Below are 26,187 nucleotides of genomic sequence, written 5' to 3' on the forward strand. Positions count from 1 at the left end.
CCTTCATAGCATCTAAAAACATGTCTTTCAAAATAAAAATTTTAGAGATGGAAGGAGTACAATTTAAGATGAGGAAAAAACATGAATAGGGGTCATAATAGAAGGAAATAAATAGTATTTGATGAACAAGAGGGGAGGAGAAGATGAATGGAAAAGCCTAATATTTTAAAAAATATCAACAAAAGGCCAATTGTTTTGAAAAAGATTCACATCCTACAAAGCAAGTTTAATAAACCTATGGAAATAAAACATATCTTACTAAACATATCAAAATCTAAACAAAATTTCTATAAAGTGGTGCAATAGAACACCATGTACACAAAGATTCAAGTGAATTCCAAACTTAATATGGTTAAAAGAGGAAAAACCGACGTTTTGTAGGATGAAAGAAGAGAAAGAGGAACGAGCTTATAAAGTGACTAGCTTTACAGTATTAAGTCAAGTTTTACATAACTATCTAGGTTTTCATGATGCTAGGTTGATATTATTCTTGTTGACTTAGGTATCCATATGGCTCAGGTGGTAGTGTGTGTGGGGTGACTTGGACTATCATGTAATCATGAATTCTTGGACATGGATAGTTTTGGGCTGACCTTACAAGAAAAAAAAAATTGCCCTTTCAAGTAGGGCCATGGGTAACCTAAAATGAAGCCCTAATATAATAAGATTGTGTTTGTTTTATGGTTTTCAAACTTTCAAGATTCAAGTGCCTACTTCTCTTTTTACTTACTTGGATGCCCAATCTATCTTGATTAGCCATAAGAAGAAGAAAAAAAGTAATTTGAATGCTCATTACTCTTGCACAAACTAAGTTGTGTTTGTTTTGAACAATAATTATCAATGAGAAGCCTTATATCATAAAAGGAAGATCAATGTTTTTCTCTCCAAATCCAAAATACATGGAACCAAATTCCTTAGTTGAATCATCATAATAAAATGCATATCCTAGCCACCAAAGGCTTCGAAGTACAACTCCCTCTAGTGGTAAAAGCTCCACACTCCACGATCCTTTGGTATCAAACACAAAATTTAATTTAGCAAATAGAGATTTCTATTTTTGGAACTAGAAAAAAAATATGGATGTGGGTAATTGATAAATGTTAACAATCTACCTTCTAATGCATACAATGTAGTGAGTGGACCCCAAACACACAATGTGCTAGATTTCCCCTAATCTTATATTTTTCCTTTGAGAAGAAATCCCCTTATAGAGGCTTACTTCACTTCCACAAGTCCCGCGGCGGCAAAGTTTCATGGACAGTCTTTTCATTTGTTAGGCCTATGAAATGTTTAAGGATGAAGCTCTGCACATACCTCTCACATCATTTGATAAGGGACTATCCTCATACTTTTGAAATAAATGTGCATATGAATCCAAATCTTGTAAAAACTTCACCCCTACAAAATGTAAATAACCTCTTATATAATGTTGTCATTCTTTTTATTCTTAAAAAGGTGAATAATTTCTTATATCACCATACTACAAAGATCATGTAGTAATCTATCATATAGAAACAAAGTATAAAAGTACTTTTCTTCCAAACACTCATGACAAAGGATACATAATCTTTTCCAATGGTACCAAAAATGCTACTCTATGCACAAATCCTTATTGCAATCAAGTAATGCTAATATGGTAATATTTTCATATAGTGAATGTGTGACAATGAGATTTCCCATGGAGGGTACAAATGAAGTGAGATAGTAAGCATGATCCCTATTAGGTAATGAGCATCCCCAAAGCTAGAAATCTTGTGAGTTATTATCGATGTCTCCATGAGTTGCAATTATCTTTGAACTACTATTTAGTCCATAAGCTAGAGAGTTACTATCAAGGAAATGGCACTCATGCTCTTTCAAAAGATCTGGTATGTGCTACAAATATTAATAGAATGAGGATTCATTCATGAACTCATTTGGAATTGACATTGTAGATCATGGTGGCTCTTTCATTCTAATGGCCTTGATAGCTTGACATCTAAAACATCTTAAGTGTTTATGCATCACACTTCTAATAGAAGTGCATGAAAGGAATTAGATCCAACAAAGAGACAAGGGATTATTTGAATACATCTCCATTTTCTTCATTATATAAACTTATGTAACTTTGACAATAGTATGGATATTGTCTAAATAAAAATTCATTGATTTGTACCTTTGATGAATTACTTTTTTGCATGTTGACTATTTGATGTGAATGTTTCTACCTTTAGATGTAGCTCATTGCTTATATGAGTAACAAATATCTTAAATTGTCGAGCTAGTAGTTAAAATGACTCATGTAGTAGATGCCTAATGGCATCTATTAAGGTGTAACACCTCCTAGCTTATGGCTAGAACCAACCTAGTGTTAGCTTCCAAGCCCCAAGAGCCAATGTCTATATGATTAGTACACCATATGGTGTGTTGTGTGTGAATTGGTCCCATGGCCTAAAATTTAAGAGCAGAAAATCCTCTTCTACTCTCCCCGTAGGTTTCCTTAACTAGCTCATTGCAACCTCCTCGATTGTGGCATCATTACAAACCCTAGTTCAACAAGTCTTGCCCTAGAATGTTGGGAAATAACACTAGGCATTGTCAAAATCATTTGTTTGATCACCTTGACTTCAAACCCATTGTAACTATTCGATTTTAACTAAATTTAATACAATGATATATGGATCATTTTTAATGTATTATTTATCTAGATTCCATGCAAATTTATCTTAAATCATGATTATTATTGGCTCCATTCAATGGGCCATGGAAAAAATTCCATATGATTCAACTTTAAAATTAAGGAAATCATTTCTCATGATTGTTGACTTCATCTTGAGAAGAAGTGAAATTCATTTTATAAGCTATCGAAGAAAGTCCATACAATCCATCTTATACCTTGAGCTTGAAATCAAAGTCCCACAAGTCAATGTTCTCCTCATGTATGAAAGGTTTATGTGTTGTAAACACATAGAATAACAAATCTAGATATCTTAGTCAAAGAAATGATGTTGCTCCACAAAGTTCTATGGAAAATTTAGTAAAAACTTTCCATGATGGATTGATGAATAATGAAACATAAGATTAAAATAGTTTAAGGGCTTTCATTGCATTGTCACAATTCCTTGATGGAAATGTGAATACGTGCTAGGGGATGTATGCTTAATTCCCCACCCTCGTATGGTGCCACCAATGATCCATGGTGCTCTAAGTTGTAAGGCTCCATCATGAGGCGAGGCACAATGCATTGATTTGCAGGGGTGTGGGAGTTATCAATGACCCCTAGTTTGGGGTCTAGGTAGTACTGCAAAAATGCCCCCTAGGACTCGTCCACCAATGTTTAGTAAAGGTAAGTTAGATGGTACAAACAATGCTTTGTGGAAATTCAAAATTATAACTATCCTTGGTTCTTATGAGCTTCTAGAGATGGTGCTATGGAGTGACCTAGAACCACAACCCATCCCTAACCCATCAAATTCGAGTATTACGAATCTAGATGCAATCTTCTATGACCTTGAAAATGAAGAAACAAAGATGCATTGTGGACCTTAGTTACAGATGTTCTAATAGTGTTTTGACCTTAATTTTGTAAAGAATGGGATAGCATGGGAACCATAGGAAATACTTGGTCACATTGACAAGGTATGAAAGGTGTAAAGGAACTTAGTTGGGGCATTCAGAATTTGAATCAAACTACGTCTCTTCACCTTTCTCATAGCTTCCATGGCTTCCCTATTAGAGATCAATCATCCCCTAGACTAGCATTTCTCAGGTTACCATTGGTACAGTAAGTTCTCTCACAAGTACTCTTGGAGGGTATTATTCATTATTCACGTTTGTTTGTAGGCATTTCTAGCAGTCATAGTGTATGGGACATTTTTCTAGCACATGGTAGATTGGCTAGTCAACACATATTATTTTATGTATTTATGATTATGTCGGTTGGTTGCTGATCGGGTCAGCTAGTTTTTGCTAGCTGACTACATTATTTTATGGGATTTTATTTAGGATATTTATGCCTCATTGGCAGGCTTTGCTCGTCACTTACTTTTTAGGCACCAATGGAAGAGATAGGGCTCGAGGAGATACGTCAACAACCCCTGTATACTCGCCCTCTTCATTTTAGCATTCATTGACTACAGGTTTCAGTGTTCTTCTGTCTATTTTCTCTCTCCCTTTCTCTCGTGTCCATTTTCTTTCAGCCTTGTCCATATGCTTCTGCATTCATTGCACTCTGAATGGTATTAGAGTAGCGTATAAGGGCTGATTGATCGTGGGAAAACATGATCAAGAGGATTCGTCACAACAAAAGTTTGAGTTTTTAGTCTTTGGAGGCTGCCAGGTTGTGCATGGAGAAGGAGAGAAGTAAATGTTTTTTGCAGATCCTTGCTATTCTTCAAGAAGAAAAGGCTGCTTTTTTGGCCTTTTGCTACTACAAATTTTGAGTTTTCATTACCTTTGGTGTGGGTGAAACTCTTTGAGGACGAGCAAAGAAATCCATAACATGCACAGAGTCAAAGGGGTATGCCCTTATTTTTGTGTAGGTCATTCAATTTGTAATGTCAACCGAAATGGACATGGAGTTTCAAGCTATTATGGATCGTAAGGTCCCCGTGTGTTGCCAACTCTTCCTTTAGATCAAAGCTTGATGGGGAGATTTACCACATATGGCACATAATGATGCTTGCCATCTTGGAATCTTATGATTTGGTCAACCTCGTGATTAAGGCTATAGACTGTCCTACATCTCGTGATGCTCCAAGCTTTGTTCAATTGAGAAATCCAAGTTGATGAATGTACAAGCACATTGGGAAAAACTGAATGTCTGTATCCATTCTTTCCTCTTTTTCTCTCCTACACTCTAGCCATCATTGGTCACATCAAGTGGCTCGAGACATATGTACAATCGGATCACTATGATGAAGTGGGTGTCTCTAGAGGTTTAGATGAGTACTTTGAATAGTAAAAAGCCTTATTCTATGTGGGAGCATATCAATAAGCTTCAACAATTGCAAATGCAAGTCCAAAACATAGGGAAGGTGATTACCTTTGAGGACATGGTGATAACTCTACTTTCTCAGTTACCACCCCGATTTGGTGCATTTTACTCCACCTTGATTGCTTCATGGAAGTCAGAGACTCTTTGTTGGGAAGAGTTGGTTCCTATGGTTTTGGACTAAGAGGAGAAATTGAAAGGGTAGAATGCTTCCAAATCAGAGGCATTGATAGGTTAGTCCTATCAAAAGAAGGGAAAGGACCAAAAGAAGAAGGTGGAGGAAAAATCAAGGAAGAACAAAGAGAAGGTTTCCACTTGTCACATGTGTGGCAAGACAAGTGATTGAAAAAAGAATTGCCCTAATGACAAGGATAAGTAGAATTATTGAAAGGATTTAGGAGTGGTGGCTACTCCCTCATCAGCTGCCTTCCTCCACTTGGAGGTGATTGAGGCATCAACCCCTAGGGCTTTTGATGCTGCATTGATGGCTCCACACCCTCATGAGTGGATTGTTAATCCTGGTGCTTCTAAGAACATGACTCCATTTGTAGCAGGTGTTGTATATTTGTGGCCCTCACATGGAAAACTTCTCATTCACAATAGTTCTTCTATCCCTATTCAAGGGATGGGTAATATGCAACTTATTCTAGATGGGCAGGGTGGTGCTCATACTTCAAAGGTGCTATATGTGCAAGGTGGCTTGGGTTATCATTTTCTTTCTGTACACAAGATTTGTGCCCTTGGTCTCTTTTTTGATTTTGACAAGGACTCCTATTAGAGGTTACCAGAAAGCTAAGGTCTCCTTCTACCTTGACCTCTCTGCTTCTTACCTCTCAAAACACTCTAAGATTTGGCATGCTCGGTTTGACCAACTAAATTATGATAACCTTTAGAAGACTTCTAAGGGAAAGCTTGTTTGAGGTGATATCATGGTGAGCCAATAGTTGTGTGTATCTTACATTCATGGGAAACAACATTATGATGCCATTCCTAGCAAGGCTTCAAGTTGATCTCCAACACCCTTGGAGTTTGTTTCTACAAATTTGTGTGGACCTATGAGGATGGAGTCCCTAAAGGGAAGCTTGTATTTCATGATGATTGTGGACACCTTTAGTAGGCTGACATGTTCTTATTTTTTGTAGCTAAAGTCAAAGTCTTTCTCCCACTTCAAGGATTGGTTACTCTTTGAGGAGAATCAATTAGGCTAAAAACTAAAGACATTATGATTAGATAAGGGAGAAGAATTTGTTTCTAATGAGCTTGTTAGGTTTTGGTAGATTGTGGTATCCATTGGGAGTTTGGAAACACAAACACACCTCAAGAAAATGGCATATTGGAGCATTGAGATGGCTTGCACCATGATTGAGCATAGATAGACACCTTAGTGTCTTTAGGTCGAGGCTATGGCTATTACAGTCCACATCCTTAATTGATCCCCTAGTTTAGTTGTTGTTTGTACGACAACATATGATGCATATTTTGGATCTAAACCTAATGTTTCTTATTTCATGGTTTTTGGGTGTGATACCTATGTCCACATCTGAAAGACACAATGTGATAAATTTGAAGCAGCTTCCTGAAAGGCAGGTGTTTGTGGGCTACAGCTCGCAATCCCAAGGTTACCAACTGTATGATTCTGTTAAGTGGGATGTCTACACAAGTCATGTTATTTGATTTGTGAAGGTTCCAATATTAAAGGGGGGGTGAGGGGAACTCCATGCTTAGAGATCTAGGAGATAGTTGGGTGCCAGTGATTGTACCTTTGGAGCCCATGCCTCATGGAGATGCTTCATGTTCAGATGGGGATACTACTTTCCCACTAGCTTCCCAAATTGAGCCATTGTCAGTGGATGTTCCAGGGACTTTAGTAGATGGTGTGCCCCGTGAGGAGAGATCCGGCCTCCTCCTTGTTACACATGAGACACACTCTGGGATTTAGGGATTGAGGGAGTTCCTATGAGGAGTGGCAGTCGTAGGATGGTCAACGGTGGTCTCGGAGAAACTAGGCACATGCTATCGAGCTTGTTTGTACTAAGTTATTGTTTATGACCCATGCCATACAAGCTAGGGAGCCCACCTCCATGAAGGAGGCTTTGGAGTCCTAGCATTGAAAGAACGCTATAGAGTAGGAGTTGGATGCTATTGAGTGAAATGGCACTTGGGATCTTGTACCTTGGCCCATTCATAAGAAGGTGATGGGATCTTGTACCGAATATCACAATGATGGCACTCTGGATAAGCACAAGGTGTGACTTGTTGCAAAGGGCTTCACATAGTCACCTGGGGTGGATTTCTAGGACACCTTTGTGCCTACAACTTGGATGGCTACCATTAGGGCCACTGTTGCCTTAGCTAGCCATAGGAGATGACCAATTTATTATCTTGATGTGAAGTCCCCCTTCCTAAATGGAAATTTGAAGGAGGAGATTTATGTTGACCACCTTGTTGGCTTTTCCTCATCAAATGGATAGGTGTATAGGTTAAAGAAGGCCCTTTATAGCCTCAAATAGGCTCCACATGCTTGGAACGAGAAGATTGACTCATTACTCCAAGGGAAGTTGGGGTATTAATGCTCCTCTTCCAATCAATAGTTATATGTCCACACCTCAGTTGGAGGGCATGCATTGTTTGTGCTTTATGTGGATGATATTATTTTGATAGGTGACCATGCCCAAAAAGGTCAAGTAGACTAAGGTGGCACTACATAAGGTGTTTGAGATGATAGATATGGACCTTCTTCATTTCTTTTTAGGCAATGAGGTTTACCAAACTCTGAGGGAGATTTTCATCTCCGAGTAGTGGTATGTGCAAGAGCTTTTGGCCAAGTTTGAGATGGAGGGATGTAAGACCATTTCCACTCCTATGGATTGGAACTTGAAGGCTATGATCCATGCAGATTCTTTGACGGTGGTTGCTACCTACTACAAGCAGTTGATTGGGTCTTTGATTTGGCTTCCTAACACTCGGGTTGATTTGTTCTTTCTTGTAGGTGTGTTGGCAAGGTTCTTGAGTGAGCCCAAGATGGTACATTGGCAGGCTGTTATGAGGATTTTGTTATCTCATGGAGTAGCAAGAAGTATCCCATTGTTGCCCTTTCTTCCATAGAGATGGAGTAATGAGCATCATCTTCTACCACACGTGAGATTGTATGGCTTCTTCAGAGGTAACTAGGAGAGCTTGGCTATCTTGAGACAGGTCCTATGACACTTCATTGTGACAATGAGAGTTGCATTGATTTGGCACGGAACCTAGTGTTTCATGCTAGGTCAAAGCACATGGAGATTTTGTACCATTTCATTTGAGAGAAGATCTTGGATGAGACCATTGATGTGGTTTATTGTAAGACAAAGGATAATCTTGTAGATCTATTTATGAAGGCACTTCCTCAACTTCTTTTATGACAACACTCTAGATAGTTGAGCCTAATGTAGTGTCTAAAATCTAAGAGGGGGTGTTAGAGATTAGTCATCCCCTAGGCTAGCATTTCTCAAGTTACCATTGGTGCAGTCAATTCTCTTGGAGGTACTCTTGGAGGGAATTATTCATTATTCTTTTCAGTTTGTGGGCATTCTAGTAGTCCCAATGTATGAGCATTTTTTATATATAAGTGATTATGCCATGTGGCAGGCACGCTAGTCAATGTAGACTATTTTATGCTTTAATGATATTGCTAGTTGGTTCCTAATAAAGTTGGTTAGTTTTTCTAGCTAAATGCATTATTTTATGGCCTTTTATTCGGGCTATTTATGCCCCACTGGGAGCCTGCTCTTGTCACTTACTTTTCAAGTGATGGTGGAAGAGAAATTGTTTCGAAGCATATTTAGTGGAAGGTCGACCCGCGGGGTACAAGATAGAAGGGCGTATAGAGATTCAAAGATAGGAACAAATGAAAGAGAAGAGCTTTGGAAGAAAATAAGATCTAGATGAGACAAATAGAGATGAATCATCTCATTTTACTTCATTGAGCTCAACACAACATACATCATGACATACATGTAATACATTAACCCATAATCAAATCAAGATAGATATATCCATGAAGGTGGGATGATAGCCCAAGACACACTAAGGCAATAACTTAGCTTCTACATAGTATATATCATGATCTCTACTCACTCAATCCATATTCTTGTGTAGGTACTCACCTCAACTCCTCATGTAGACATTAAACTAATAGTGGTACATGGCAAATATCATCCATTGTAACTAAGACAAGCAACTGGTAAACCAAAAGCACCAACCAAATCCCTGCCAAGACTACCAAAGCACACCAACCATGTTATTTCTGTGTATTTACAATAGTCAATCAAGAGCCATAAGAAGCTCAAACACCAAGATAATTATGCTTGAAACTATCTAGACTATGTCTAGTACTATTAGAGACCCCTTTTGGGTCAAAAACTCTTCAAAAGAATCACTTTGATGCATCCAAATCAAAAATCATAGCAAGCGAGCCTAATTTTGATTGTTTATTGGCCCACACCCTTAAAAACCACTTCCTTGTGTGGTTTTCTTAGTCTCCCATTGCTCTATCAAAGATTCATTAAGCATAGCTTTAATCAATTGAAGGAAATGCTCACTTCAGTCCCTATCCTAGTATGCCCTAATTTCGCAAAGGGGTTTACCATTGAGTGTGATTCTAATGGAAGGGTTACATGTGTTCTTTTATTACAGGATCATGGTGTGATTGCATTTGAGAGTTGAAATCTTGATGAAAAGAAAATGCAAATAAATGTCTAGGATTGGGAGGTATTAGCCATCCTTCATGCCATTAAGAAGTGGCGCCATTATGTCTATGGTAGCTGGTTTAGAGTAAAGAGTGACCATAGAGTCCTTAAGTACTTCCTGACTCACACCATAGGCAAGGATAATGTGGTGGCTCATTAACTCTCACTAATATGCACATGTAGAGTATTATTCATATCTGAACCACATAGGAATTGGATTGAGGAGCTCTAGGAACCCTACTTACTAATTGAAGAATTTAGCAACATATTTTAGAAATTACAGCATGGGTAATGGAAGAAAAATCCCAGTATTAACTTAAGAGTGGGCTCATATAGTCCCATGGCAAGATTATCATTCACCACACTTCCCATTTCAAATGGAAGATCATGGAAGAAATACATTCTTGCCCCACTATTGGTCACCTAGGTATTTTGAAAACATATGATAAAGTTTCCAAGAGTTTTTACTAAAAGGGCCTATGGAGGGATATCAAAGACTTCGTCTCTTACTATGTTCCATACCAACAAAACAATGGCAACACTTTTAAATCAATTGGTTTATTGTAGCCCTTTCCTATTCCTAAGGGGAAATGGATACAAATTACTATGGACTTATCATAGGCCTACCCACAACTAAGAAAGGATGGAACACCATCTATGTGGTGGTAGAAAAACTCACCAAAGTAGCCCACTTCATTCCCACAAAGACTCAGTAGACAATGTCACTTAGTAGAAGCTAGCTGCATAACAATTGAGCATCTATATAAGAAGTAGCAACATGATTTGCACAAAGAGTGGTAGTAGCATCTGAGGATTTGGATGAGAAGCATCAATGCCTACTGTACATAAGACTAGTATAGTGTAAATAACAACCATTGTAGACACACAAGTAGATCTTGAAGCTTCTAGCCATGAAGCAAAAGAGAAAGTGGTGAGTTAAGCATACCAAATGTTGATTACTTAGCAAGAAAGCAATTGAATCCAAGCTTCAACAAGGCTTCCACAAATAGTAGAAGACAAGGTGCTTTCCAGTTGCGTAACTGCCTAATGAGTTTCTTGAGAAGGAAATGATAGTAAAGATACAAACCTTCTCTTTAATACACAAAACATAATGACCGAAAACCCTATCCCTCGAATTTTAGGATATGTTCACACTAGTCAATGCCGAAGCATTTTAAATTGCCCAAACACATGGGATTTAATATGTTTGGAAAAGGGGATGTATTCAATGATATGGACGTGTTTGAGCACAATATATTTGAAGATGCATTTGTGGATGATGATGGTGTTTAGAAAGACCCTTATTGGTGTGATGATGATGTTAATACCCCAATTTTAAATGATAAAACCAAGAAAGAAATATTGGAATGTAAATTGTGACTTTTAATTGGGCTAAAGGAAATGGGTGCATCTATTGGTTGGGTAGTCACAGACACAACGATAAGATAGAAATCACAAAGGAACATGATTTTTTATATGGTGATGCCTTGATGTTTGGCATAGATGTATGCAATGGTGAAGTTGAAGAATATACAAATATCTCCTTGAGGTGTTTACTATATATATATATATATATATATATATATATCCTCTATACCATGTGAATTCAAAGAATATTTATAATTACCCTTATTTGTGAATTCTTCTTGAATAAAATATAACCCTTTTCTATTCAACATGTAAATAAACCCTTTATATGACACCCTTTTGTATGTAAAAAATAAAAAACTATTATTTAAAAAATCATTTATTTTGAATGCAAATGATACACACACATATTCATGAGTGCCCCCCTTGAGAATGTCTCAACGGGTGTTGTGGATATGCATAATGGAATTGTGGAAAAATGTGATATTGTGCAACCCATGTTTGTTAAGGCTCAAAATGAATCTTTGGAAAATGTGCAAGCCAATTCAATGCAAGCTAATGGATATGGCAATAAGAAAGTGAAATACATGGAGAACACTTGTAGGTTGGAGTATGAGTTAAATCTAAGGCTCATTGATTGGATTGAGTACAAGCTTGAGTACTCAAAAGAATTTGCTTATGAGATATTGCCATGTGCCTTAGTTGGACAAAGACCTAGGAGGGGGGAATATCCTCAGATTATGGAGCTATCTCAACAAATGCATTTTGAATTGAGCCTGCATGGAGTATTATGTCACAAGTTTATCATTATGTATCTCCTGAATTTGATCTCTCCTAGTCATTAGCACCATGCTCCATAAGAGAGAAGTCGTATCATGTAAAACAATGAGAGAGTATGTTGTGTGTGTTTGAGTTGTGCAAGGCATAGGTCAAGGGATGGAGTGGGACATTTATCAATAAGGATACATATGTTGCAAGGGGCCTATTGAGAGATAGAAATCCATGTATGGGGTGTGTGTATATGAACACACTCAATAAAGTAGACCTAGGCTTAAGTATATCTAAAAGTGTGAGAGTGATGTATGGTAGAGAGAGAGAGAGAGAGAGATTATTGTACTTGCAACTTTGGATAATGTGAGCTATGGAGTTTGTGTATGTTCTCTCTCCCTCCTCAAGGTGTTTACACAATCCACCATGGAGGATGATGATGTGGGTAGCAACAACATAGGGTACAATGGAATCCTTGGGAATGTAACCAATACCGAGAAAGTAGTGGATTGGCAAAACATAATTACAATCACTAAAAACACAATTGTATCCATATGCAATGATAACATCAACACGTGATAATAGGCCATCGATGAAAATACAAGCAAGGCAACTTTGTCTTAATTAAAACTCAATAGTAGTAGGGTGGTAGTTTGCTAATGATGTGGTAGATTGGATAGTAGCTAAAAGTTATTCGACTAATTGATGATGTTATCCAATTGGATGATAGTATCTCCAAGATGGGATTTAGGTAGTAGGATGGGAGAGGTGGCTGTAGGCTAATGATGAATTATCAAAGTGGGATGAAGAGATGCCCTTAACTAGCTCTATTTATAGAGGATTTTTGGAGATTTTGTTGTACTAATAAAAAATAAAGCTACATGTTTTTTGTAGTTAGCATTAATATCTTTTTAGGGATATTTTAAGGAGAATAAAAGAGGTATTATTGCATTATAAAGTTGGATTGATAGCAACACTAACTTTTGTGGCTTAACACTCCCTCTCATGCCCAAAATAGTATGGCCAAGCTGGTAAATAGTGGCACCTCCACCCTCTTCCATAGCCAAAAGGTCCCACCTCAAATAAATTAATGTATTGGACCAAGGGGGCTATGATGGGCTACCTAGGGGCCTACCATGATCACAAAGGCAATGAATATCTTCTTTCAAGTAGCTCAATTTAATAGGTATTGCTCTTTTTTTTTCCCATTTCTTTTTATAACTACAAATGGATAGTAAGACTTATGATTTTAACATCCTCCAGAAAAGGAATCATTGGAGAGGTAATGGTGGGATAAAGAGGTATATATAAAGAGAATGGCGAACTAGAAGAGGATATGTTGTAATAGAAGTATCTATCATAGTAAATTGCCATAATGATGACATTTTGACAATATGGTAGTTGAACATTGTTTAACGATGTAAAAGGGGGGTATGTGCACTGAATGCAAATATTTTTTAACCTTGGATGGGTGCTTTCTTTTGCAAGTTTTCCCACACTCCAAAGTGCTTTGTTTCACATAAGCACAATGCCAATGCATGGGTGATGCAAGGGATAAAGTGTCATGCTCAAATAGAATGCTATGCAAAGTGTTGTACCACTTGAGGAGCATCCTTACAAGGAATTGTTTACTTTTCCAAGTGCCCTTTTACAAGCATGGTCATTAAGATGCCAATAATTAATTATACAAATGTATGAGTACATCAATACAAGGATGAGAATCCTAGAAGCACCAAGATGATGAGACCTCCCCCTCTCCCCATCAGACCATGGAAGAAAGTAAGCATGAAGTCTCACTCCATCATGTTGATGTCAAAGAGAGAAGGAGAAGTATGCAAAAGAGTGAAGTACATGTCTAATTAGGAAAGTTGTGAAATTCATTATATCCAAGGTAGCTTGAAGGAAGGCTGTAACTTGGCCTTAGGAGGGGAAATCTTGGCCTAAGGGAGGAGAAGCATCCAACGAAGAAGATTAAAGTATGTGTCCAACTGAGAAACTTGTGAAATGAATGATCTCCATGGTAGCCTCAAGAAAGGCTCTAACTCAATCTCAAGAGGAGAAACCTCATCCCTCCATGCTAGTCCAAGAATGTGAAGCTCAACCAAAGAGCAAAAAGTGATATGGGAGTAACAAAATATCTAAGTCTCCACCCTCATAAACAAGCCTCTTAGGTCCAAAAAAGTGTACCCAAGATTGCGAATAGTCATGTCTCCACTCTCTTTTATACTCGAAAGTTCACACCTCAAAGAAACCAATGCACTAGACCAAGGGTGCCATGATGTGATGTCCAAGTGCCTACCATGATCATAGTGATTATGTATATCTTCTTTTGAGAAGCCCAATTTAATAGGTCATAATTCTTTCTCTTTTTTTTCCTTTTATGATTATAGATGGATAGCAAGACACATGATTTTCACATTCTCCATAAAAGAAATCATTACAAAGGCAAGACGGGGTTGAAGAGGTACAAATGAAGATGATTGTGAGGTAGATGAGAGTGTGTTGTGATAGTAGTATCTACCATATTAGATTTTCATAATGATGATGTCCTGCAAATATGATGGATCCAAGTCGAACACTCTTTGATAAGGTAAAAAGGAGGCATGTGTACAATGCATGGGTGATGCAACAGGTAATGCAAAGTGTCCTGCTCAAACAAAATGCCATGCAAAGTGCAATGGTACTATTTGAGGAGCAACATCATGGGAAATTGTTCACTTGCCCAAGTGCCCTTTAATAAGCATGATTAATGCCAATCGGCATATACAATAAGTCTATAGCCCAGATTTTCATTGCCCCACCCTCTCTTGCTGCTACGATGACGAGTTCTTAAGTATAATTTGCACTATTTATTGTCAAGAAATTCTAACTTCTACCCTTGACTACTCGAGCTTTAACAATCAATCACAAATAATGATACAAAACTATCATTACATCAATAAAGGGACCAAAATCCTAGAAGCATCAATAATGAGACTCCCCCTCTCCCCATTGCATTGTGAAAGAAGAATCATCTCTCACCTCATCATGCCAATGCTAAAGGTGGTGAGGAGAAGCATCCGATGAAGAAGAGTGAAGTACATGTTTAACTAAGAAACTTGTGAAATGAATGATCTCCATGGTAGCCTCAAGGAAGGCTATAACTTGGCTTTAGGATAGGAAACCTCCGCCCTCCATGTTAGTCCAAGAATGTGAAGCTCAACCAAAGAGAAACAATTAATATATGATTTCCAAACTATCCAAGTTTCCATGCCAATCAACAACAATGAGTCCCTCTAGTTTTTGGTTTCTAACTCAAACACAAGCAATAGGCATAAGTAACGTATGAGACCATATGACACATATACCATGACTTCAATGGAGATTCTTTAGGTGCTTTAGTGTAAAACTAAGGGTTTACATTGCCAAAGGGTAGGAAAGCTTGAGATCTAAGATAGTAAGGGTAAGAATGTGCACACTAAAAAGTGAATATAAACTAAAGCAAACCTTGCTAGAATCTAAAGGTATGCAACTGGGAATAGAGATAACATCTCAATCAATCATGATCTGTTAGGCCAAAGGGTCTTGTGGGAAAGTAGACTCGGTTGCTTATGGATGTTCATGAAAGGTAGATGGAAACTCAAAGTAGAGGTCAAGGACACATCCTACTTAAGAGAGACAAAGAGTACTTGAGGACCAAAGTCCATAGGAGGAGTGGTGAACTAGTTGGAAAACCCCTTGGGTGTTGAAAGGGGGATTGGTTGAGGGGGTGGTACAATGTTTATATGAGTGATGGCTCTCCATTGATCAGTACAACACTTTGCAAAACTGGAGGTGTTAGAGCATGGCTCCCTCTTGGCTATGAGGGAGGGTAGCATTGCCCTTCTTATTTAGGTCCTAGGTGGGATAGAGGGTTGAGATTTGGGCAAGATGCCCTTAGACTTTCAATATAATTCACCATCAAAATGGCTAGATTTTGGATATGTTGGCAATACCTATTTTTCATTGCATAAAATTTTCCAACTTGGTTTCAATATTGGGGATAGGAGTTCTCTTTTCTATCCCAGGAGGAGACTGAAAATACCACTCCCTTGGAGCCAGTGAAATAGGCTTTGAAGGAGATTGCTTTGATGAACATGTAGAAGGCATCTTAAAAATTGTTCTCATGCACTCTAGAATGTGAAGCTATCAAGATAGCTATAAGATACCCTTTATAAGCCATGTGAAAAGAAAGAATGGCAAACATAGAGAAATGCAAAATATATAACAATATGTAGAGCACAATCTATAGAATGTTGAATGAGAATGAGTGAATGAGATACGAATGATACAAGAAGGAGGGACCTTGAATATCCATGTGTCAAGGACCAAGGAAAATGTGAAGAGAATGACGATGAAGTGTCATACTTATGATGGATCTAAGAACATAGTAGCAACCATCCAACAATGATGGTGATGTTGTGGGTCTCAATAAATGAAGCAGAGGACAATCCTCTAAAGTGAAGTCAATGTTGAGGAAGTAGTCCATCAACAAAATGCACGTAGCATGACCAAAAATGAATTGTATCCATCTGAAATGATGACATTAGTACGTCATCACAATAGGTCATGGGTGAGATGTCATCAGGGAAGCTTGATCTTGATCAAAATGTAGTAGTAGTAGCAACCTGGGAGACACAATAGATGGCTCTTTACAAGTTGAAGACACAAAGGTGTCAATTTGTTGATGACATGACAAATTAGATAGTAGCTAAAAGTCCACCTTTAAGTAATGGATGATGTCCTCCAATTGGGTGGTAGTAGCAACTACTGATGGTGGTAACAACTCCAAGATGGGGTATGGATAGTAATGTGAAAAAAGGTGGCTTTAGTTCGAGGGTAATGATGAATGATCAAAGTGGGTTGAAGAGATACCCATAACAAACTCCATGTATATTGGATTTTGAAGGATGCATTTGATTGTTAAAAAATAAAGCCATTTATGTTTGGCAATCAACATTAATAGCTTTTTGGGGGTATTTTAAGGAGAATACATGGAGATCAATGCACTATAATGGTATATTGGTACAAACCCTCATTTTAGTGGCTCAATGCTCCCTTATTCTTTTAATGCAACCAACTGTCACAACATTCCTAGCGTACTAGATATATTTTGAAACTAATGCCCTTATGACATCCTAGATCTTCTTGGTTTGGTCATTCATCCTTTCTATGTCTCCTAGCATTGCTTGCCTCGGGCTAAATTGGGTGCATAGCCACATATGTCCATGGTCTTAGTTACCTTGTTCTAGAGGGAACAACCTTTTGGAAGGCTCCAAAATAGGTAGATAATGTCTTCTTCCTTGGATTGACAAAAGGAGCACCATAGTGGAATCTCTAGAAACTTCACCAGTATATGATTCTCCATTACAGTAGGTTCAGCCTCAAGTATGGTGTTGATCTCCAAGGCTTTTGGAGTCTTTCCCTCCATGTTTTTTAAAGGACTTTAGGGTAGGTGATTCTTCTAATCATCCATTGCTTTCAAGATCCACCTAGGATTGCTTTAAACCAAGTCTTGCTTCTTAGCCTTGTTGAGGGGCACAAACTTACTTGTACTCCAATCTTTATATGGCTCGACCAGCTTACTCTTGTAGGCCGTAGGGCAAGGGACCTTGATCCACTCTAATATGTCCCTAAGTTTCTCCATTTCCTATCGAGTGAGTTTAAATTGTAAGTTCTCCGTCCTAGGATCCCATATATCGTGCCACATCTTGATAGTCCTAGTATCCCTTATATCGTGCCACATCTTAATACCCTTCCTGTTCAATTGCTGGAACGAGCTAAGATTTAGGCCACCTCGTCCAGAAATCGATCTGCCGATCCATATTGACTGTAGGAGTGAGCTATCGCCCTTATTGTTTGCTTGGCGCTTCCAACTCAGATCAGCTATGATTGGTTACCAAGCTACAAGCAACGTCTGTCGCCCTAGGGTTGGATCCATTGATTGCTCTGTGCACCTCACCAAAGAGCTCATCAGTCCAAATTTGACTGCCTCAATCCAAACCATAAGAATGACTGCTCAGGGCTACTGACTTGATAGATACTTCAGTCAGTGTAGGGCAAGCCTTTGCGACTTTTGCTCCAAAGAGGATCTAGACCTACCTCCCCTCTCGTAGTGATTTGAACCCAAGACACCGCCCACCAGGTTCTGAGTTTCCGGTACTTGTTATATCCTTTTCCTAGCAGGCCTTGGAGAAGCAGAACATGGATGCCCTGTAGATTGTGGTAAGAGGCTAGAAAGATCTGGGCCATTGCAAGCTTGCCAGCCAAACCGGCACTCAGCCCTTCCCATCTACTAATCTTGTCCTCCACCGTTCTATGAAACCACTCAAACCTATGTTTCATTGAGATGCACATTCCCAAGGGACATCCAAGGTATATGAAGTTGGTGCCTGAGTCCGACCCAGTTAGGGCGCTCCTCCCAACTAAGATAGATGAGCTCAGTTTTGTGGGCGCTAGATTTAGATCCTGAAACCTTGGTGAACTCTTCATATTCCTCGAATAACACCTTCAGAGATTTGTTCGTCTGCTGTAATGACATTGGACCTGTCATCAACCAGCATCCATGATACAAATTTGCTTCTGTTTGGGAGAGCTAAATCCTTGAGGAGAACATCTCCTGCTTTGAGCTCGAGGTTCCTTAGAAGTGGCTCGGTAACCCAGGCAAATAGCAGTGAGGCAAAGGACACTTCAACCTCACTGTTTGCTTCAGGGGGGACTTTCCCACAGGATAGCCATTGATGGAAATGCAGGTAGTGGCATTGATAAGAGCGCAACCAAGAGTTCTAGATGCGCCACCTTGCCATGCTGTATGAGCTACCAAACCTCCTATCATGATGCTAAGGTCTCCAAAAACTTGGTGGTGGGCAAGGCACCCAAGCCGACCGCAGCACTTAGGGATCATAGCAACATGATGAAGAAAAGATATATTATTCAGAATCGGTAATGTTATACATAGCCTGCTGTTGAATTCAACTTAAGTACTTCAAACAATAAGTCCAACATATATGGAAAGGGGATTCAAAAAGTACCTGGAAAGTGAACATTCTTTACAAGCTCCTTCTTTGCATTGTGTATCAAAGCTCCTCTTGGAATGACACCGCATTCATAGTCCACTTGTCTCATCAAGGCTGACAGTCTATCTAGCTGAAGTAAATTATGGGCATTCAAGGTTATTGTCCAAGCTTACAAGTGGATTAAAACTGATGAGCAGCTATTCACTGGAATCTTAGCATGTGCTAATGAGTTCAGAAATTACTCAGGAATCATGAAAGTTTGATTAGAAAGCTTCAAACCATCTAGCTATGCAGACTGACCGCCAAACTGTTTGCCCGAATAGGATCTCCATGATGACATACCTCTCCAATATCAACCATTGTGGATGCAGGTTCTAAATTGGAGGCTTTCTTCTCGTCATTGTCATCCACTGTTTTATCTGTGTCTTCTTCATCATCTTGTCTTATTTCAACCTCTTCTTGTAAGTCCCCTCCTGCACTTGGCTGCTCCTTTGCCAGCTCTGGATTTTCCACACCTTGAAGTTGTGCAGAATCTTTGGATACTTCCCCCTCTTCTGCACTCAAAGGGTGAATAAGGATATCTTCATCCAGCTATGATGTCTTCAATTGAAGAATGTCAACAAAAGAGAGGCAAAATAAGTACTCAGAGGTGGAACTTTGGCAGCTACAGAGTAAATGTGGCTGGGTTCTCCAGTGAAGCATCCACGTATGCTTTTGCAAAGTTCATAGGTCTCTTCTGAAGGTGTCTGAAGGTCCAACCATTTTACTCCATCCTGGCTGGATTATTGCAGAAGGCACAGAGAAAATTTATACTTTTATGAAACGTGTCTAAACATGTGCACACAAGCATGTGTGTGCGGATAAATTGAAGCGCAAGGTTGTTATCCTCAGGGCCCTTTCTCAAATGGATAAATGTTCAGAAAACTTCTTGTGAATTCAGGTATGGAGACGAATTGAGAGAGAGAGAGAGAGAGAGAGAGAGAGAGAGAGAGAGAGACCTGTAGTAGTGCTTGACGTCGAAATGGAGGGTTCCTTCGGGGAGGCGGGAGATGCCATTGCAGCCGCGAGCGAGCAAGTAATCTCTGCCAGAAGCAGTGAGGACGCGGCCCCACAGAGAGAGAGCAGAGAGGCGGGCCTCCTTCTTCTTGATAGCGAGGGAGAGGTCCAAGGCCGCGCGCTGCTCGCTGGGAAGCACGAACCCCGACGAGGCAAGGGCTCGCAGAGACAGACACAGCCGATTCTCCATCAACAAAACCAAACACACACACACACACACACACACTCTCTCTCTCTCTCTCTCTCTCTCTCTCTCTACCCAGAAGTCGTTACAACTCCCAACTGTCGTCCCCGAGTTGTGAAAAACGGATCTCGCACTTTCAAATGTCCCCATTTAAGTTCTTTTACAAAACATTCCCTCTCTTAGGGTGGATTTAGACTTCGCATATGGCCATGTAAAACTTAATGAGTCCAAGGGCGAGATCTTGATATGTAAAGACTAGATTGGCCAAAGTAATGTATGCCAATAAGACAAGACTCAATACAAGACAAGAACTTGAAGAGGACTTACTTCGTAAGAGCCTCACAACTGGTGTTGGCAAGACTAAAGAACTTGTAGCCCAAGACCCCTATTTATACTAGAATTGAGGAGGTTAAGAGGAAGCTTCTAGACGATGATATCATCAATGACATAAGCATAATTGATATAAGTGATGACGTAAGTAATGTTAATACAAGCATTGGTGCAAGCCTCTTTTAGAACTTTCTAAAGAATTATCGAGTATCTTCTTAGAATTATCTAGTATTTTCTCCAATCTTCTAGAATTATCTAAAATATTCTAGAATCTTCTAACACTTCATGCCAAGATGAACGAACCAACCTTGCTTGAGCATTCGTTACATTACCCCCCTTTCTAGCATGGAGTTCTACGAGGAGTAATGGTGTGCTTTTGAATAGATCTTGGTTGGGTTTGATGTTGAAGAGGAAATTTGTGAACCTTAACAAGAGCTCTTTGAAGATGTGAAGTTGGCTCCCACATTCACTCAGTTGCATCACAATCCTTCCATCAGAAAAGATATTGTGATTTGCCTCTTGAAATTCTCAAATCTAAGATTTTTTCTATTGCATATTCTTGTTGAACTTCAATTATGATTGAAGGATATGGCTTTGGTATTCTTCTAGGGGACATGGCTCCAAGATTGAAAAATGGAATACATCATGCATTTTCATGGGCAGGGGGAGCTAGAGTTGATATGTGACTCAACATTAGGGCCAAAAATGCTTCAAAAAATGCACTTTTGTTAATCACGGGATTAAGGAAAGGGCCAAAGAGAGTTCGCCACGTGTGCAAGAATATGGTATTCTTGTCTCCTCTTTTTTAGAGATAGTGGAGTCCATTTCGTGATTCTCTCTTCTTTTTTAGCCAAAACCCCTAAAGTCTGACATGTTTTGGAGTCCCAAAGACGTTATTTACTTACAAATCTGACAAAATACGTGACAGAGATGTAATGAAATTAATAATGAGCTTTTTGAAAGTCGGGAGATCTTTCAATATTATTTTTGGTGCCCAATACATACTCATTTGGGTTCTTGGCACTAATTTTTAGTTCATTCACCCCTCTTTGAGCTTCTTTCTCTGCGCTTTCTTTCTTTTCATGGCTTCCTCCAGGCGCCCTTCTCGTTTAATACACTCTTGCACAGTCTATAGCCAAGGAGTAGATGGAAATTTTGAGCCCAAAACCTTTGCTGTAAACGATTGGGTTACCATGCTACCTTCTTGCAAGGGCTCTCATAAGGTGAAAAGAAGAAAACGAGAAGATATAAAACATCACTGGAAGGGGCGTATCATTGCCTTCAAAATTATGCCCGAAGGCTGGTTTGTCAAGGTGCAACATGTTTACATGGCCAAGGATATGCACTTGCCTCCAAACGAACGTGTTCCCCAACAAACACATTGTAAGTTATAAGTTGAATAACGTATATAATTCTTTTCCATTTATGCAAGTTCTAACAAATGGTTCGTCATTGTAGATATCTTTCCGTCAACAAGTATTGAATGGCAACCTGTGGAAAGCCTAAGTGGGACTTTCCATGCCATTCATAAGGTATTGGCAGACATTATTTATGCCGATCAAACTGTGTCTTTTTATAGTGAATGCAAGGTTTTTATATATTATGCACAGTATGTGGTTCCCTCTAAAGCGGATAGGTATGGGAATATCGAAGATTTGCCATTGCCAAGTCTTTCATCTCTAAACTGGGAGATTCCTGACAAGGTAACGGTGCAGAGTTTCAAATTCAAAATATCTCAGGATATTAAAAAGTCCATGACAGCTGGAAGGATCTCAAGAAGAATACATTTATCATGGTTTGTAACCCTCCATATCTTCGTGGCTTGCTTCAAAACAGCAAATTTACAAAGAACGAAGGTATCCTGGCTAAGTAGAAACTTTTCAGAAGAGGATTTGGACAACAGTATAGGGACGCATTGGAAATCTAGAGAGTGCGATCATAAGGGTGATATCTTGAGGTGCAGTGCATGCCCTCAATCCTTGGCTTTGGCTTACAGTATCCCTCGCCAAACTCTTGCTTTGGGCTTTGATTACAGGAGATACAAACTAAGATTGGGTATTTGGGTTCCCTTGGATTCCGATACAGATTACACACCATATAAACTTGCGGTGCACGTTTTGCCGCATGAAGAAGTAAAGAAGGTGAATGTTACTTCCAATTGGAGTCTGAAAGATGTGAGGGATACCTTGGAATTGCTAGACAATACATCCCCTAGATATAAGTTCAAAGTGAATGGTGTAACAATTGGTAAAAGAGCCGAGCGCTCTTTCTTTTGTACGAGTTGTTTGTCTCCCACAATTGTGAGTTTTGAGCCTTGAGAATGAAAACTTGGCAGGAATTTATCTTAATAGACTGTCCTTAAGATATTTTTTAATGGGAACTCATAAGGAAGCAAGTTGCCTTTCGAATGTGTATAAATAAAATGTACATTACATTCGATTTACAAGTGAATTTTCATTACACAATGAGGTACAAAAATTGCATAAAAATGTACAAAGCCAAAATAATAAGGCTCGTGTATGCTTATGTTTGCTATTTTCATTCTTTATCGATTTCTTCAAAGATATTTTTTCTCGCAGGGCCTTTCTTTGATAGTTGAAAAAATTTCACCTTTACAGGTAGTCTCTTTTCTTGGGGCTTAAGAGGGGATGGATCAAATTTAAGAGGAGAGAGCATTGGCATTCCTTTTTTCTTAGACTCTGCAGCAGTGGTCCCATTGCCTTTGCCCTTGCCTTTACCATTGCCATTGTCCTTACCCTTTCCCTTGACCTTTCCCTTGCTTGTGCCCTTGGCCATTGAAGTTTTGGGAGGAAGAGGGGAGTCAGGATCATATGGTGTGATTGCCTTGTCCAGAATCAGCTCGATGCATCTCTCCCTTATCCACCAAACATATGATTCAGGATAGTCCTTACACTGTAAGAATAAATGTTATAAGTTAGTGAAAAGAAATCATGATAAGGGTTGCACAAACATCAAATGAAATTAACTTACATTCACTCCTTCTATTTGTAACAACTTTGAATCCACCGTTCTGAAAATGTTTGAGATAACTCTCCATCCACAAGAATGCGCATCGCTTTGCAATGGAACTTCTTGTAGAAGAAAAGTATAAGGCCTTTGAGGATCAGCAAGATCCTCGTATATTGTATCCAAAAATGTAGAAACGAGTCTACCAGCACTGCAAAAGGAAACTTTGTAAGTTCAAAATTTTCTTTATAAATAAAATCAAAGTAAGTAATTTTCTTTCAACATACATTCGTGCTTGACCATGAACACCGCTGAGAGAATTCATAAAGATAATTTCCCTTGAAAGACAATTAATGTAGATGAGACTCCAATGCCCTCTGCAAATTCATAAAAGAGGTGAGTAGAAGGGTGAAAGCAAATGAATATAAATTTTCCTCTACAGAAAAAGAAAAATACCTTTCTATATAAGGGAAAAAGATGTGGTAATTTGTCACACTATCGAAGCTACGAAAAAATGGTGAAATATTAGAACCAGATTTTGCAAAAAGTTCCACAGAGTGAAGTGGATCAACAATGTATATGGTTCTTCGGATATCGAGAGTGAGCGAGGAGACCAATGCCCTGCAGACAATAGCAAAAGCTATTCAATACAAATTTCATCCAAAATATACTTGAACCTAAAAGACTTAACTTACGCAAAAATATATATATATAAACCTTACCTTATGCAACAAAAAACCACGGAGTCAGATAGTTGGACATCCCTTTTTTCCAACATGGGCTTGTCCTCAGGAGATATACTAAGATATTCCTCCTCAGGTTCCGTAGAGACATTCACAAGAATCTGCCCATACACTTTGCCCATCCTCTCGCTGTTGACGGGAGCAAGTAATGCGGCTTTCCTCTTGTAAACATCGTCTTCAGTTTCAAGCACCTCCTGATTTTTTTCACTCAAGAAAGCCTCCTGCTGGGTGGCACCCCTTGTAGGGTAAAGGTGAGTAACATCCTCAACATTTAGCTTTTTCTCTTTCCTGGACAATTTTGGGGGAATGTTAAGGATTTCAAAGGCTTTTTGATCATTGGAAGGCAAGGGCCTCAGCACTTTGTCAAACCTATACCTGACTCTGCTGATGATGCTGAAATCTTTATTCATAAGGGTGATCCTATGAGCATGGGCGGCAGCAATGTAAGCGTCGTTCATGAAATCAATAACAAAATCTTATGCGGCCTCTTGCAGGGCAAGAATGGCTGAGAGTTGCCACTTCTTATTTAGACCAGAGACAGTTGCCACTTGAGACAATCTATCAGAGATCTCTTTAACGACCCTTATAAAAGCAGCTTTTGGAATGACATGCTGTGTAACTCTCTGGGCTTTCCTTATCTCACTGAAACATCTCTACTTATAGAACAACCTGGACTTCCTCTTTCTCTTTTGTGGCTTGGGAGGTTCAGTGGCTTCAGCAGATGTAGCCTCAGGTGCCATTGTAGGGAATGAGTCTTTCACATGGCAAGAATCACCCTTTGCTTCCTCAACTTCAGGAGAAGAAACATTTATAGAAGATGTAAGGCCAACACCAGGTGTAGGGGGGATTTCTGTTGTAAAATGCTCTGGGGCCTGTGATGGACCAGCTTCAGTAAACTTGGAAGAGGGCTCCTCCTCAGATTCATCAAATTTTAACTTTCTTTTACCCCCACTGTCCTTCCCATCCAGATACACTCTTCTTGCAGTTTGCTTTGTCCTTGCCATCTAGAAATGCAAAAATAACAACCAGAAGGACAATATCTGAAATAGTAAATCAAACAGGCTAATTGGCGCAAAAAGGGACGAAATGAGCAACTCCGATACGGGACGATATGAACAAAACGAGCACAATGGAATAGCGCCCTCGCTTCGTATTGGACACCAGAATGCCGATACGGCGCGATATGGAGGAAACCAAGACTGCGTATGGATGCCCTCGCTCCGTATTAGCAATGACACAAGGGTGAGACGGAAATGCTGATACGGCGCGATATGGAGCAAACGAACACAGCGTATGGACGCCCTCGCTTCGTATTGGCAATGACAACAGCGGAATGTCAATAGACCTGGTCCGTATTGGTGAGACCAAACTGCTGATATGGCGCGATATGGAGGAAACGAGAACACCGTTCGGACGCCCTCGCTCCGTATCGGCACACCTCTTTTTTACTAGCGAATAAAGAACTGAGCCGAAAGACCACCGATACAACGCGAGAGTTAAGAAATGGAGAAGACGCAAGTCTTGTATCGCACCGTATCGGTAAGCAAGGCGGGAAGAGCTCGAGAAATGAAAAGTGTACACGTAGGAAAAATTACCACTTATATACCCACGTCAATCATGATACGTGTTGGACACGTGTCCGATGCTCATTGTGCCACGTATCTGCATTTATGGTCCGTGTGCTACGTGTCAAGTAACGACCGGTCCACTTCTTTGCCACGTGGTTATCGGCCACGTGTTGGCCAACGGCTACTGCCACGTGTCGAAAACCAACGGATACTGCCAGGTGGCATAATTCCGCGCCTACATAAGGATGTGTTCCTTATCCGTACGTTTTTTTTCGGTTTTTCGGGAGCTCTTTTTGCATTGCTAATACGGCGCGAGGGCGACTGTTTGCCTTCTTCGCTTTCCTCTCTTCGCGTCGTTTTAGAGGTTCTGCAGAGTCTTCTTTCAGCTCTCCTCTCAAGCTCATTCTGCCGAAGCTCGTGTGACCACCGTTGTGGCGATCGGGCTTCTTACTGGAATCACCGATACGGCG

At 39.5% G+C, this 26,187-nt stretch overlaps 1 protein-coding gene across 3 annotated transcripts; it reads right to left on the reverse strand.

Moving 5' to 3' along the window:
• Nucleotides 1–791: 791 nt before the first annotated feature.
• Nucleotides 792–20,265, reverse strand: LOC148037568 (uncharacterized). 3 transcript variants are annotated; one of them, XM_087677328.1, is made up of 6 exons: nucleotides 19,868–20,265; nucleotides 19,513–19,646; nucleotides 19,212–19,420; nucleotides 18,885–18,999; nucleotides 1,315–1,398; nucleotides 792–1,008 (listed from the first exon to the last, which is right to left on the reverse strand). In XM_087677328.1, exons 1-6 carry the CDS (start codon nucleotides 20,257–20,259, stop codon nucleotides 851–853), a joined length of 1,092 nt encoding a protein of 363 aa, XP_087533454.1. In that variant the 5' UTR covers nucleotides 20,260–20,265; the 3' UTR covers nucleotides 792–850. The 3 variants fall into 3 exon arrangements, with proteins under 3 accessions (XP_087533454.1, XP_087533453.1, XP_087533456.1); XM_087677327.1 differs by having other exon boundaries at nucleotides 19,212–19,423; nucleotides 19,868–20,238; XM_087677330.1 differs by lacking the exon at nucleotides 1,315–1,398 and having other exon boundaries at nucleotides 19,212–19,423; nucleotides 19,868–20,257.
• Nucleotides 20,266–26,187: the final 5,922 nt, after the last annotated feature.

The sequence above is a fragment of the Lygodium microphyllum genome, chromosome 4 (assembly GCF_053477565.2).
Source record: "Lygodium microphyllum isolate KBCC chromosome 4, Lygodium_microphyllum_v1.1.10, whole genome shotgun sequence".
Taxonomy (NCBI): domain Eukaryota; kingdom Viridiplantae; phylum Streptophyta; class Polypodiopsida; order Schizaeales; family Lygodiaceae; genus Lygodium; species Lygodium microphyllum.

Coding starts and splice junctions, on each gene's coding strand:
- LOC148037568 (XM_087677328.1), bottom strand. CDS start 20,259: ATGGGGACATTTGAAAGTGCGAGATCCGTTTTTCACAACTCGGGGACG. Junction 19,647..19,867: donor GACGTCAAGCACTACTACAG/GTCTCTCTCTCT, acceptor GCAATAATCCAG/CCAGGATGGAGTAAAATGGT. Junction 1,009..1,314: donor CTTATCAAATGATGTGAGAG/GTATGTGCAGAG, acceptor TTGATACCAAAG/GATCGTGGAGTGTGGAGCTT.